Source organism: Spermophilus citellus, assembly GCF_964194105.1.
Source record: "Spermophilus citellus genome assembly, chromosome: 6".
NCBI classification, from domain to species: Eukaryota; Metazoa; Chordata; class Mammalia; order Rodentia; family Sciuridae; genus Spermophilus; species Spermophilus citellus.
Genome location: NC_138187.1, coordinates 79,814,844 through 79,831,153, shown reverse-complemented (window position 1 = coordinate 79,831,153; position 16,310 = coordinate 79,814,844). Strand labels below are relative to the sequence as shown.

Sequence of the window (16,310 nt, the reverse complement as noted above, 5' to 3'; positions counted from 1 at the left end):
AAAATTTCAAAGCAGTTTTTTATGCAGTAGTAATTATCCCAAGAGAGTGCAAGTAAGATAATTAATTTGTTTGCTGCTTACCTGTGATAAAATTTGGGATCTGAGCTGCCCATTGTGCACTGGGCATTGCCGAAGATTCTGTGTACTCAAGAAGACTTTTCTCACAGTCCAGTAATTAGGTGCTATTGACATTGTAATCTTTGGAAATGTTCTTAATGAGCTCAAAAGACATGAATCTCATAGATAAAACCTCAAAGTAACAGTGGCTCTTTAAGTGGCTTGTCAGGAATAAAAGGCTCAAACATCAGTATCTGAAACACAGGAGAAGCCCAAATTTAAACCTAGATTACATTGTGTAGTTCATTCTCTGCAACCTCTAGGAAAGAAATATCCAGGAGTGATTTGAAAGGCTTGTGAATAATGGAATGATCACAGTGCATTTGCTATAATAGAAGGAACTTTCTTTTTACCCTTTGGAACTTTAAACCTGAAATGTATTTTATCTAAATCTAATTTTTACCAATTTATAAAGATAAATGTTTACTCAAAGTGGAGTTCAGAGTTCAGTGGTCCCTGTTGCTGTTTTGAATAACAAAAATAACCTTAAAAAGCATACAAGGAATTGGGATTTACGTAAACAATAAAAAGAAATCTCAGGCATAAATAAAAATAAAATCCAAAAAGTTAGCATTATTTTATATATTGTTTCTAGATCATCAGCTATGATTAATATAATTTGGAGAGTTTTCAAATTTATATAAAAATGCATACCTTATATTACCATATGTATAAATAACACATAACACCTTTTAGCATATAATTGGTAGAAGGTATTAAACAATGAATTATGGGTTAAGTTCCAAAATTAACCTGATTTATCACATACAGTATATTCATAGAAGCCTGTAAATATTAATGATGTCTCTGCCACCAACTTTCCTATACTTCCTTTGTTGTCACCAAGTAGCTTTTATTCAGATGTCATATTTCTAGCTTATATGTGCCAACTTGTCTTGGAGATTTGAGCTGATTCTCTACCTTTCCTTGGGAATTTTCCTTGCTTTTTGTACATTTATTATGAGATACTTTCTACTTGAGGCATACAATTCATATATTAGATAATAAAGCCTAGAAGATCCATAGCTTGTCTCTTTAATTTGTCACTCCAAATGCAGGGAATTCAATGACATAGAAAGGGTCAGGATAGCCAATTGGATTAAAGAAGTAATGATAAAAGTAAGAAACTCTCAACTAAAGCTCTGTCCATAGGTCAGATAGGAGCTTGAAAAATGTGACAAATGCAAAGAAAAGATAACCCAGGCTTTGAAAATACTGTGCTAATCTTTGAAATAAATAGGTCAGTAATGATTTTGAATTTGCAAGCTTGTAAACATTTAGTAGAAAAAAAATACATATTAAAAACTTATTTTATTAATCTGATGGACTTTTTGTATTAATTCAGTGTAGTGATACTTTTAAGTATATATAGACAGTGTTTCATTTAATAAATACCACTAAACACAGTTATTATTCCAACACCTGATTTCTGGTTAGTTCAATTCTGGGATCATGAGTTGGATACTAGCAGCCTCTCTGGATCCTGTGACCAATGACTTCATCCCAAATCTCAGCTGCCTGGTTGCAGCCTATTATTGTGGTTATGTAAGAAGCATTATAGGGAGCTGGGGATGTGGCTCAGCGGTAGCGCGCTCGTCTGGCATGCGTGCGGCCCGGGTTCGATCCTCAGCACCACATACCAACAAAGATGTTGTGTCCGCCGAGAACTAAAAAATAAATATTATAAAAAAAATTCTCTCTCTCTCTCCTCTCTCACTCTCTCTTTAAAAAAAAAAAGCATTATAAACTGAATAAGCCTTTATGGTGTAACAAAATATTTATGACAGGTTTAATTAGGGCAGAGACAAGTAGGTGTTAATTGTTTAAGAATGGTTCGGTTACAGAAATGGCAAAATGTTACCGGATTTTATTGTATATGGATTTATGTGAATCCAAAACTTCAACCTTAACTGAGTTTGTATATGAAATATGCCATGTTAATGTTTCTTTCAACTGCAGGAACCCCAAGTTTGAATTTTGCAGGAGTAGACTGAGATCAGAAAAGTGGGTATTGTGCCAGGTGCTGTGGTGCAAATCTGTAATCCTGGCAGCTGGAGAGACTGACACAAGAGGATTGCAAGTTCTAGGTCAGCCTCTGCAATTTAGTGAGACCCTCTATCAAAACAAAATTAAAGAAACAATCAGGGCTGGGATTGTGGCTCAGCGGTAGAGTGCTCACCTAGCACCGGTGGGACCCGGGTTCAATCCTCAGCACCACATAAAAAATAAAGGCATTGAGTTGTGTCCATCTACACCTCAAAAATAAATATTAAAAAAAAGAAATGATCACATGTGGAAAGTATGTCATCAGAAGAAGTATTTTCACAATTAAATTCTATGTAAATGTAAACTAGAAGGGACCAAGAAAAAGATGAAGACATTATATTGTTTATGTTTTCAGAACAGTAAGGATACAACTGAAGAAAGGCTTTATTTTTCATAAGCAGATAAAGTATAAACTTTTTGTTTTTATTATGAAATAGTTCAAATATTCAGAAACTACCACCTGGTTCTATTAGAATTTATTATCCTTACCCAGTGCTAACTACTTCTTTGATTTGAGAATGTCAATGTCACATGTTTTACTTTGTTATACATACACACCCGCACACTCACAGACAGCATATAACATCCTTTGTCATGTTTTCTTGTGTTGTATGAATGATAGTGAAATGCATGTGTTCTTGAATTTTTCTTATAAATGCTGTTTTTCAAATTCAGTTACAGTATTTTCCTGTGTGTAGCTTGAGTTCATTTCTTTAACTGCCATATAGTAAATTCTAATGTCTAAATGTGCTACAGGCTGAGAATTCTTAATCCAGAAATCTAAAATCTGAAATGTTTCAAAATTCAAAACTTTTTGAGTGCCAACATGATACTACCAGTGAAAATTCCATGCTATAAATTGTATTTATGCATAATATTGTTAAAAATCTTATATAAAATAATCTCCAGGCTATATGTATAAGGTATGTATAAGCATAAATGATTATTATAATTTTCTTTTGTATTTTGAGCTGCTGGGGATTGAAAACAGGGCCTTGCACATGCTAGGCAAGAGTTCTACCCCTGAACTACAACCAGTCTGAAGTCTAAATGAATTATGTGTTTAGACTTGAGTAATATCCCCAAGATATCTCATTTATGTATATGCAAATATTCCAAAATCCAAAAGAATCTGAAATCCAAATACCTGTGGCTCCAAGCATTTCAGATGAGGGATATTCAATATGTCCAACATGGTATTGATTCTTCTGTTGATGGGTATTCAGAAGATTTTCAATTTGTTGAGTCATAAATACAGTTTCCATAAACATCCTTGAGCATTTCTCATTGATACTTATCAGTGATTCATTAGAGTCAGTCCCTGAATATGGAATTGCTGAGTTCCAATAACTTTATTAGATACTGTTAAATTGTGCTAATAAACAGTTGCACAAACTTACATATCTCAGTGGTTTATGAATTTGTATTGTTCAATATTCCTATTAACACTTGGAGTTAATTTTTGCCAATATATGATAGGTATGAAATTGTATTTAATCTTTTTTATTTCAATTTTCTTGATAATAATGAGAAGAATTATGGGTGTTTATTGACGATTTTTGTTTCCTTTTCTATGAATTGATTGTTACTTATATGTATAAACTACTTAGGAATAAATCTAATAAAAGATGTGCAACACCTGTATGAAGATGTTATAAAACATTATTTTCCATTATGGGGTAGTTCATTTACTTATGAATTTGCAGAAGACTTTATGAATTCTTAATACTAACCCTTCATCAGCTGTATATTGCACAAATATCTTCTTCCTGTTTGTGATGTGACTTTTACCTGAGTTTTTAATGTCCTTTGTCGAACCAAAGTTTTTAAAACCAAAGTTTTTATGTAGTAATATTTTCCGAATCTTTTAATTTATAAAATTGTTTGTTTATTAACCTTTTTAAAGAAAAGCTTTCCTACTCTGAGTTTATAAACGTAATCTCATGCCACCTGCTAAAAAATTACCAATCTGATTTTTACACATAAGCTTTTTAAAGCACCAGAATTAATTTATGTGTATGGTGTGAGTTTGGATTTTAATTTTCTGTTCCAATGTAATAGCTGATTATCCATTGCCATTTCTTCTTCTTCTCCCATTTTTAAAACTACCTCTGATATTTTATGGCATGGAATTTTCATTGGTGGTATCATGTTGGCACTCAAAAAGTTTTGGATTTTGGAACATTTCAGATTTCAAATTTTGGGATTAGGTATTCTCAACCTGTAGCACATTCAGACATCAGATTTTACTGTACAACAGGTAAATAAATGAACTCAAACTACATACAGCAAAGTACTGTAATTGAATTTCAAAAACAGCATTTACAGGAAAAAACTAAGGATACATATCTTCCACTATCATTCATATAGTACACAAAAATATGTATATATATTATATATTTTCTGGTAAGATAGTTTCTAAACTGTCACCATCAATTTTGATGTTCATTGTAGATTTGTCATAGTTATTCTTTATCAAGTCAATAACATTATCTCCTATATGCAGGGACTAAGAATTTTTATAATGAATTGATAGCCAATTTTTATCTGGTGATTTAGTTTGTCTACCTATTGAGCTGATCGTTTTGATCTCTCCCCTTTCACCTGTTAATGTTGAAGTATATTAAAATTTTATCATGTTGAATCACAGTTATACTTTCTCGGTTTTTTTTTTTTTTGTATATATGGGTAACAACTTTGATTCTCTAGTATTTTATCTGGGATTTTTCTGAAATGGGTCTATATTTTTCCCTAATTTAACTTTATCTAACTTGGATATAAAAGTTATATTAGGCACAGAGAAATAATTGGCTGTTCTATCTCTTCTTTCAAACTATTAAAGTTTTAAAAAAATAACTCTCATCTTTCCTTTGATGGTATGAAAATTTTGTCAGTAAACTGGGCCTGGTATCCCTCATGGAGGTGAAAGAAATTTTTGAACCACAATTTAGTTACTTTAATAGCTGTTGGTTCTCTGTTTTTTATTAAAGTCAATGACAGCACCATTTTTTTTCTAGATAATCCATTTTATCTAGGTTTTCAAATACATTGGACTGAACTTGTTCAGTATTTTACAATCTCTATAATTATGTCCCCTTTTCTCTCCCTGTTGTTGTTTTATATATTTTATGTATTTTTGCTCTAAATCCTGCTAAAGATAACTCTTAGTCTTTCTTTTTTTTTCTTTTTTTTTTATTGGTTGTTCAAAACATTACATAGTTCTTGATATATCATATTTCACACTTTGATTCAAGTGGGTTATGAACTCCCATTTTTACCCCGTATACAGATTGCAGAATCACATCAGTTACACTTCCATTGATTTACATATTGCCATACTAGTGTCTGTTGTATTCTGCTGCCTTTCCTATCCTCTACTATCCCCCAACTCTTAGTCTTTAGAGTACTAATTTTATGTTGGTTCACTCCACTATTTGGGGGGGGGGGTCATCTGATTTAATTTGTGTGTTATCTCTACTATTAGTTCCTTTAATTTTTAAAATTTCTTCCGTACATTTTCTCTAGCTTACTCATTTCATTTTTACTATATTTTTAATAAGTGCATTTATGGCTCTACAAATGTTATGTCCCATAAATTTTAACATATATTACTTTGTTTCTTGGCTCTAAATATTTTATTCCATCTTGATTACCTTTTTAACATGTGAGATTTTTTTTAAGTTGTTTTTTGGGATCGCTTTACCTTTAAGGAATAACTTCTAATTTTGTTGTCTTTAAGTTAGAAATGTGGTCTGTAAGACGCTGATCCTTGGAAATTTCTACAGACTTCCTTTGTAAAGCACTGTGTTGTTAGTATTCCATATAAACTTGAAAATAATTTGTTTTCTATTTTTTAAATACAGAATTCTGTTCCCTTGATTTAGGTCATCTTGTCAATTTAGTAGTTCAAATAGTTTTTATACTTCTAATCTATTGTGTACTAATCTCTTATTTTTCTGAAGGAGGAATACAAAAATATCTCAGTATGACTGAGGATTTCATCAGCTTCTCTAATTATATCAATTTTATGTTATACATATATTTTAAGAGTCTATTAAATGTATCATAATTTATTATGTTTTCTTTTTTTGTGGATTGTTGTATGCAGGGTTTCTTTTAACTCTAATAATTCTTTGATTTCTTAAATTGTATTGTCTTATATAAATAAATGACAATATAATAGCTTTCTTATTAATATTTGCATTGCACCTCTTTTTTCAATATCTTTATGATCCTTCACATTACAGTTTCTATTTTTATCAGCTTCCATTTGAATATTTTTCTTTTCAGTTCCCTCTGGCATCTATTTTTTGCATAAATTTATTGTTTATAATAATTGTGATTATTGATATATTTGTATTTATTTCTATCATTTTACCTTTGTATTTTCTGATATTTTGCTTTACTTCCTATTATATTCTACAATGCTTTGCTTTAAATTGATAACACTTTCTTCTCTTCCTCTACCACTGATTTGAAAGATACAAGTTGTATTTCTTTTTTTTAGTGTAGAGTATGTGTGTGTGTGTATATATACACACATATAGATAACACATATATGATACATATATATGCATATGTATGTTTACAGTGTCATTACTTCAATAATCTGTTTGGTGAGGGCCTAATAATAAGTTTTGTTGGTCTTAATTTTTTACACTGCTCTTAATGGTAAGTTTAGCAAGGTATGAAACTCTAGGTTGACAGTTAATTTTTCCTTCATATTTTGTTATTGTATCATCACTTTTGTGCCTCTACTTAGGGCTATGATATAAATCTGGTAGCAATTTGTTAATCATTTTCAGATACTTCATGTTTTCTTTATGTTAGTATTTAAGGTCTACTCTTTATTTCTGGTGATGTGAAGTCTTACTACAATATATTTAGTGGTATGTTTATCTTTACCAGTATTCAGAGTACAATTTGGATTTGATGATTCACATTTTTCTTTACTTCTAGAAATGTCAAAGCTATTAACTTTTCAAATATCATTTGTACAACATTCCCTAAATACATTATTTTCTTTTAAAGTACCTCTCAATCAATTTTCTATGCTTCTAATCTACATTTTCCAATTTTTGTGTCTATTTATCTATTGTGTATATGGGTGAGTTGTTCAATACTACCTTTTTTTTCTTTGTGGTTTTGTTGTTTTGTTTGTATGTTAGTATGGGTGCTAGGGATTGAACCCAGGGGTGCTTAACCACTGAGATACATTCCCATTACTTTTTATTTTTTATTTTGAGACAGGGTTTTCCTAAGTTGCCGAGGCTGGTCTTGATCTTGCAATACTCCTGCCTCTGCCTCATGTGTTGCTGGGATTGTAGGTGTATACCACCATGCTTAGCTACCTCTCAATTTTCTAATTCTTGCTTCAGCTATACCAGTTTATCCCATATTTTAGTGTTTTGTTGTAGTGACTTTTTTTTATTTCCAAGATATTTAATTTCGTTGTTTTCTTACTGACTTGTTCTTATTTTATTCTGGCCTGTTTTGTTACATTATTTTTTTTTCTTTTTAACGACTATCCTTTATCTCTTTGAAATATACTAAACACAAGTTTTAAAATCTTTGTCAGACTGTTTCATCAAGTTAAGTTTATGTGAAATGAATTAATGTTCTGTTAGCCTGTCTTGCTGTTGGCTTTTCTAGCATTCTGTTCCTTTATCAGTTTTGGAACTTTGGTTTGCAGGCACAGCCTGTCTCCTCTCTCTCTCTCCCTTTCTCTCTCCGTCCCCCACTCCCCCTCCCCGACACACCACACACAGAGTGTGGTGACCACATATTCTTGTGTCTCTGTTACTCCTAGTCCACACCCAGGCCCTGTCAGTGTGGGGATACCTGCTCCACTGTAACAGGAAGGTTCCTAAAGTGTCCAAACCAAATGATTTGCCTCAGCTCCTCTGTACGATGTGAGTTTTGTCCTCCAGGCTTATAACTTTCTATAAAACAATAACTCTAGGTTAGACACTATCTTGGTTAGGTTGTTGTTATTGTTTTTCTCAACGTTGATTAACTTTGATTAAAGCTTCTGACAGCAATTAGCCAATTCATTCTTTCATCTAGTATGGAGCATACTTAGCCTCTGTTGCCAAAGAGGAACTGTATTCCTGGCTGTCATTATGAGTTTCTGCAGCTAAAAACCAAGAGGCCTTTGGTTTGCGCTGTGTAACTCATTTGCTAAAGTTGCTGAACCACAGAAATTATTTATTTTCACAGTTCTAGAGATCAGAAGTATGAAATCCGGTGCCAGTGGGGTTGAATTATTGTGAGGACTGGGATAATACATTCCATGACTCTCATAGCTTTGGTAGACCTGAGTGCCCCTTTGCTTGTAGACTGTGACCTCTCTGTGTCTTCACATTATCTTTCCTCTACCTGTATCTGTATCTGTGCTCAAATTTCTCCTGTTGATGAGAATACAGACATATTGAATTGGAATCTACCCGTGATCTCTTCTTTTTTATTTATTATTGTTCAAAACATTACATAGCTCTTGACATATCATATTTCATACATTTGATTCAAGTGAGTTATGAACTCCCATTTTTACCCCATATACAGATTGCAGAATCACATTGGTTACACATCCACTGATTTACATATTGCCATACTAGTGACTGTTGTATTCTGCTGCCTTTCCTATCCTCTACTATCCCCCCTCCCCTCCCCTCCTCTCCCATCTTCTCTCTCTACCCATCTACTATAATTCATTTTTCTCTCTTGTTTTTTTTCCCCTTTCCTCTCACTTCCTCTTATATGTAATTTTGTATAACAATGAGGGTTCTCCTTCCTTTACCATGCAATTTCCCTTCTCTCTCCCTTTCCCTCTTCTTAATTGAATAATCTGCAATGATCCTCTTTCTAAATAAGGTCACACTGACGGGTACTAAGTACCAAATGTTTGGATTGAGAATGTCTCCCCAAAGGCCCATATGTTAAGGCCTTGTTCCTCATCAGCTCAAGGTGCTTTGGGGAGGTGGTGAAGCCTTTAAGAAGTGGCACCTAGTATGAGGTTTTAGGTGACTAGGATGTGCCTGGAAGTGTCTCTTGCACTCTCTTATTCACTTCTGATGAGCAGCTGGGCTCCACACACACACTTTTTTTTCTTGTAATAGTGAACATTTATTCATCACCCATTTTTTCAGATAATAGAATTCTCAAATTCTCAAAGCCATAACTCTTCAGGTAGAAATTCTTATCCCCTTTTGATGGAAGTAATTGAGGCTAAGAGTAGTTCATTATTTTCATTCATACATTTATGCATTCATTCATTCCTTTAGTAAGTGTTTATTTAAGCCATGTGCAGGTACAGTGCTTGCTCAAATTCACCCAGCTAAGAAATGACAAAGTCAGATCTAATTCTAAAGCCCATACTCTTCCCACTCTACTGTGTTAAACTAACTGTGTTAAACTGCCATGATGTGCTGCCTTGTCACAGGCCCCTGAGGAACACAGTCAACTGAGCATGGGCTGAAATGTCTGAAACCATGGGCTGAAATGAGCCTTTTTTATAAGCAGATTATCTCAGGTGTTCGTTATAATAACGAATGAGTGAATGAATGGCAAGGAGGAAGTGAATCCTAGAAGGTTAAGTAGTGTGACCCCCTTGGAATCCATAGCCTTGCTGTCCCCTCCCACATTGACTCTGGTCTTGGCCATGTTGACCAAAAGTCTTTGACAATCCTTGTGCCTTGGGCTTGTTCTTGCTATTCTTGAGAACTCCAAGGCCACCTTGAAAGCAAGTCTGGGGCAGCCTACTTGATGCTGAGAGTCATGAGGTTGGCTTGCCCTTGTTATCCCAACCGACAGCCAGCATGAGACCATTGATGGCTAACTGACCACAGAATATGAGTGAGCCCAACAGGACCAGTCAGAAGGTTAACTGCCTAGGCTGGAGGACCAGAGAGCCCATGGAAGGACAGGGAAGGGTTGTGACTGGTCCTCTACCCTAAACTGAACTGGATTTTACCCTGGAAGCCAGAAATCTAAGGACCTCCTCCTGACTACATTATGTCTGTGAAGAGACCCTACTTCTATATAAGATCACATTCACAAGAAAGGGGGCTCAGGGTTTCAGTGTATTTTTTTCTGGTGGGTGGAAGATGGACAACCACCTAGGTGAAGGCAGGTATCAAGGTAAAAAAAACCTGGAACAGCATGAAACATTAGGGATCAGCAAGTCATCTGTTATGCTGGGCTCACTTGTATTCATTCATTCATTCCACAGACTTTAGGAAGACCTACTATACGCAAAGTCCTAGGGTAGGCCCTGAGGATGCAGAGAATTTTCCAGGGCTTGGAATTTATATTCTTGGACAGTCACTCAAAGACTGACACACTCAATAAGTCAGACCAAGACTTTCAGAGATCCTACGAGATAGCCTGAACCTCTGCATTCTCCACTTCTGCAGAAATTATTACCTGATTACTTACAATCACCTATTAATAGCTTCTTCTCCTATAAGAATGACCAAAAGCTAAAATGCAAAAACAAAATTCAAAATATTTTAGTGAGTGTATGTTTAAATTATAATTGAAAATTATCATTTTTCTTTGGTGATCTAAGTCCAAACATGAAATTGTGTGATAACAGCATTTCTGCTGAATATCTAAATGTCAAAGACATGTTGTAGGAGCAGTTAACATCTTAATCATCAGTTGCTCACTTGTTCACAGGAATAAAGAGCTGCATGTAACTTCAAATTCATACTAGTAAAAATCAAGTAGACCAAAAGTGCAAATGAAAATCTTTTTCGAAAGCGCTATCTAAAGTTTCATATTAAGTGTATTTATTTTTTTCTTGGATTAGGACAGATTGCATTGGGAGCCCAGTCTTTCATAAAGAAGGGGGTGGGGAATAGAGTTGGGCCTTCGTTTTCTCACAAAAGGCACAATGTGAAGCACATCTGTGAACATTGTATAATTTGTTATGTTCTACAAAGAGGTGGGTTTTTGTTATACACATACCAGAGCTATTTGGTACTGTTTCACCAATGATCTCTATTCAGGTCTAGAAAAGAAATTGGCCTCAGAAGAGTGAAAGGAGAGTAAATTTTTCTTTAAAAATTAGATACAGATTATCACTTCAAAATGCAAGGAGGGATTTTACAAGTGACGGTGTACTGATTAGCTTTCCAATGGACATCCAGTCCTTTATAAAACACATACTAGCCGTGGTCAACTGTGACCAATGTGGTTTATTATCTCCAGAAGAGTTGAACTGAGATTACCCATCTAATGTAATTGAGAAATGTTGGGTGAACTTGAACTGTTTCTTGGACATGAATGACCCGAGAATTTATTTGATGAGACAGGAAAGGCTGAATATGGTAACTCTGTCTTTGATGATTTGGCATAGTCATTTCTTTAGGTCATTAGCAAGTTTTTCCTATTTTTTGTTATTACTCTTTTTCTAGTGATTACATGAGCAACCTAAAGGAAAAAAAGGGCAAAACAAATAAAATAAATTCTGTACAATATCTTTACAAAAAATATTTACCATTATTGGCAAATATTCATGACAGTTTTATATAGTTAACTCTTTAAAAGGAAATATTCATTTTCAAGTAAAGAAAGTGAATGCTAATTAAGTTGTGAAAAAAAAAATTATAAATGCACTGTTTTTTCATAAGATAGTCCCTAAATCATTTTTAAAATGTTATCTTCTGATTTTGCCAAGTAAGAAAAAAAGGCATCATGAAATTGACATCTTATTCACCAAATGAACTCCTTTGCATATCCTGGTAAACTGGGCAGTGTGAATTCTCTCATTGGTGACATCTCCATGAAACATGATAACTTTAACAATAGTATGGCATACAAGGTGGCATTAGATGACACTGCTTTCTCTTCATGGGTCTGCTCATATCTAAGATAAATTCTCCTTTATTCCCAATGACCAATGCTAAGGTATATTTTGTATATATAATATGTACACATATTGTGTATACATCTTTTTACTGTATTTAAATACTATATATTTTAAATTATTCACAGAACCTCTAAGAATAAATTATAAAAATCACACTTCACGCTACTAGTGACTCTTTAAATGGAATTTGTCATTGAAACTTTGTCATTAAAACAGAAAGGCCTTTTGGTTGTGCCCATACAAGCATAATAAATTGTATATGTTTGTGATACTGAATGACTCTTGCCCATATGCTGCACTGCAAAGCTACATGAATGAGGCATTTACCAAATCAAGCCCACCACATTAAACAGAAAAACAATCTTTATTCATGGTAACTTATCAGTTTCAATTAATCACCCCTAACAATGGAAATTCTGATGTGTTCAAGCAACTTGAAAGCAACAGGTCATCTCCAGGGCAGCCATGTTGTGTCTTTGTGCTGATGGTTTCAAACAAAGCAACATCTCCAATAAATATACATACATATACATACATACATGTGCATATATATACATATAAATGGGCAGTTACAGCTATGCCCTGCAGTGCCAAAATGCATGTGCACTGTGTATGATTTTTATCATAGCAAATGTTATTGTTTTCCTTCAAGTATTACTTTTTGAGCTCTGCAAGTTTAAACAAAAGGAAAGAAATTTCCATTGGATGACCATCCTTTCAGTTTCTGTGCTGCTATGTGAATAGCATTGTGCAAACCATTCCAATGGTTTTGAAAAGGGGTAACCATTGGTTTGATTTGGTTACACGGTTTAGTAAAGAGCTCCCTCCCACTGCCTTAGGGTCTGTGAAAGGTCTGTGACCTGTTTAGAACTGCCAAGTGAAATGTCATGTCGCCCCTCCCAAATGGGAGTATCTGCATTCATTTGATCAGTATAAAAAATGATTGGGGATGGTGAGATCAGTGCTTTTGAATTGCAATTTATAGCAGTTTACAAAAATGCACATTGTTGGAAAAGAAAACATGGAAGTGTTTCTTTCTAAATTGCATTACCTGTGAAATGTCATTAGTCTTTTAAGGATATTTACATCCTTTTTTTATAATTTGGGAGACTTACATCAACTAAAGAAAATCAGAATTATGTCACCTTATGGTTTTTTAACTTATATTTTGGGTTTTGTCATAAAACTTATGGAAAACAATGAGTCTGAGTTCTTAGGATGAGCATGATTTCTTATCAGGCCCATTGACTAATTCCCTAAGATTATCTTTGGTAATGAGTTGCACTGGTAGAAGATCCCCCATTTTATTTCCCAGAATATGGAGGAGACTCACTTGTTGGTGAGTGGCTTACCTTTTGATTTCCAATAGACACCGGAAATCTCTAGCATACTTACTCCACCAGGTTTCCATTATTTCTTCAACATGCTAGTAACTCCTTGTGAGATGAATGCTTTGGAAACTCCGATGCCTGTAGACCATAGACATGTAGATGCATCATCTACATATATGTATAGTTATGTATAGTTTCGCAAATTGTTTTCCTTTAAGTATGTAAAAGATACAGGAACAAAAAGTTTAGGCAGGCTGTTCAAGTTCACAGACACTTAATTCATCCACCTGGGTTCTATGGGATGCAGAATGCAAACCCCTTTATACTTTTTTCAGAAGTATTGAAAGCTCCTTCTCTTCATCTTTGGCATCAAGTGCAATTGGACATTACATTGAAGAAATCTTTGATTAAGAAAAGTTACCTTGGGAAAAGGCCCTCAGGGCTCCCCTGGTTGATAGTTGACTAAAAAAAAAAAAAGAAGAAAGGCGGCCCTTTTTCAGAAAAGACTTGACCCAGATAGACTCTCCAGCACTCCACTTTGAACCTCCCAACTATTGAAAGCCGAGGTTGTCACGTTTTTATCTTTGTTCATGTTAAGACTTGGAATGACAGCCTGGCTCTGTGTTCCCCTCTCCCACTGCCCCGGCTCCAAGTGTCCACATTGACACCTACCGGTGACCACAGGCTGCAATTCTTTGTTGCCTTCTCCACGCTCCTGGCTTTCACTGGGATTAGCTCAAAGCCTTTGTTCCCCTTCAAAGCTGGAACATCACATCCCATGTTGTGGCTTTCCTGTCCCAGACCCCCAACGCTTTCCTCACAATTTACACACCAGGTAAAAGTGCCTCCCTACAGGGGCAAAGAAACTAGCCTGGGACCAGCCAGCGCTTTCCTAGTCCCCAATTTCAGAGCCCCTGCCAGTTTGGTTTTCTTTCCTTCACGTTTCTAAATTCCTATTTCATAGGGAGGGACAATGGAAACAAATGGAAATTTAAATTTCAGAGTTAAAATCCCTGGATCTAAACACAAGACAATCTTTTTTTAAAAAAATTGTTTTTACAGTGGGTCGTGTTTCTTCCCAGAGGGTCAATGACTGGCCTTGGTCACAGGCAGGTAAGACCAGTTCTATACTCAACGAGGTCAATAGAAAAAGCACTCTTTGAGGAAAAAGGGGTGGGAGTCTATTTTGAAGACCCAGGAGAGTCGAACCACCTGATTTATCTACCCCTCCCTTTATCCCCAACCTCTCTTCCTGGTTATTAAAGAGATCCCCAGATGGGCTAGATCTGGGAGGACCCCCTAAAAACATTCAAAGTATTATCTGGGAAAGGAGAAAGGGTGGAGAGTGGATGAGGTCTAATAAGTCAAAGTTTATAGCTGTTCCTTGTTCTCATTTTTAGTGAATCGAGGATCCTCCAAAGAACCTTGGGAGAAGATATGGGTACACCATCCCACTCCCCCACCCCCAATGAATGATGTGGACCCAACTGGGCTTCTTAGAGAGACCACAGAATAGAGGACCCTCCTCATCCTGGATGGCATATAATGCCTGCCTCCTTAGCCAGAAATACTGTCTCCAAGGCGTTTCTGAACCATTGGATTTCTCCAGATTAGGAACACTAACTCAAGCACCGCAATTTAGAATTGGAACACGCCTTTTTCTCGCATCTTTTCTGAGCCCCAATGAAACCTCTCCTGCACTCCTGCAGGGTGAGCTGGGCACACAGACCCTGAGGGGTCACCAAATCCATTCTAGTCGCCTGGGATCAGAGGTGTGCCCAGAGCCTAGGGGTGGGAAAGAGTGGACTTCAATTAAAATATTTGAGGCATTAAACTTGTCTGACATTCTCTAATTCTTCCAGTCTTTAACACAAAATGAGAACTACTTGCTGCCTTCTGACCAGTGAACTAAGTCCTTTGAGAGTGAAGCATACACATGGAGGGGAGTTTGTATTTCCTTTGGGAAAATCCCCTATTCTCTTCATTGGCTACACGTGGCTCCGTATCATAAAGACTCCGTAAACAAGTCTTTAATACGTGGGGAAACTTTTTGAAGTTTTGCTTCTCGGTAAGTATGAAGATCCAGTGCTAAGTTTAAGTGTTCAGTCTGGAATGTCAGGTGCCATTTACTGAAACTCCTGGTTGCTTTTCTCTGTGCGTAATGTTCAACTTGGTCTTTTCTCTTCTCCTAAATACAAGTTTGGGCCTGTCATTCTGTCTCTAAATTGTAAGCTCCAGATTACAGATTTCTAAGGCTATTAAGTCTCAAGAAATGTATTTGTGGTAGTTGTCACATAAAGCTGACGTACTCTGGTCCAAAAGAAAGCCAGAGAGGCGATTTATTTGTGCGTAAAAGGAACAAGATTTAATTGGAGAGAGACGTGTTATTTTGAACGCAAGTACATGGGGTGGCATAGCGCTGTGGAGCATTATTCGAGCTTCATCTACTATGCACTATATGCCACCGTCTCCAAAGGAGTGTTGCCCTAGAAACTTGTTTTAAATCTGCTGCTATATATCAACACCTTGTTTTAGCAGTCCTTGGCTGAATTACAGTTACACAGTTTGGCGCTTCTTTCAAATTTCCTCCCATCAGTTTGGCTAAAGAAAGGAATTTTTCTCCTTTAGAAATGAATTGGCTTAATTAGTAAGTAGATTAATGGCAATTGCTGGTGAGTTGGTTTCCAGCAGAGTTTCACCAGAGAGGGTTAATCGGAGTCAGGTCTGGAATCTTTCCCAGAACTGGCTGCCAGCCATTTCCACCAATCAACCTTACAATTATCGAAGGAAATCAAATAAAATTTATATTCTCTGTATCATTCTCCTGGACCAAAATTTTCTTGGAAGCAGCCTCCTGGTTGGGTGCAGTAGAGACTTTTATTTCAGAATTTTAAGCTTCATGATTTATCTGAGTACCAACGTAGAATTTCCAGTGGCACAAT

At 35.5% G+C, this 16,310-nt stretch overlaps 1 protein-coding gene across 1 annotated transcript in view; it reads left to right on the top strand.

The window, feature by feature from the left end:
* LOC308651262 (uncharacterized protein C10orf67, mitochondrial) overlaps positions 1 to 15,112 on the top strand; it is a gene marked incomplete at its 5' end in the record, with an annotated part of 122,852 nt that extends 107,740 nt beyond the window's left edge. Inside the window, one exon of the mRNA XM_081298192.1 lies at positions 14,769 to 15,112. Coding sequence (XP_081154318.1) covers positions 14,769 to 14,884 — 116 coding nt within the window. The 3' untranslated portion in view covers positions 14,885 to 15,112. The remainder of the gene's footprint in view (positions 1 to 14,768) is intronic.
* Between the last annotated feature and the right edge of the window lie 1,198 nt (positions 15,113 to 16,310).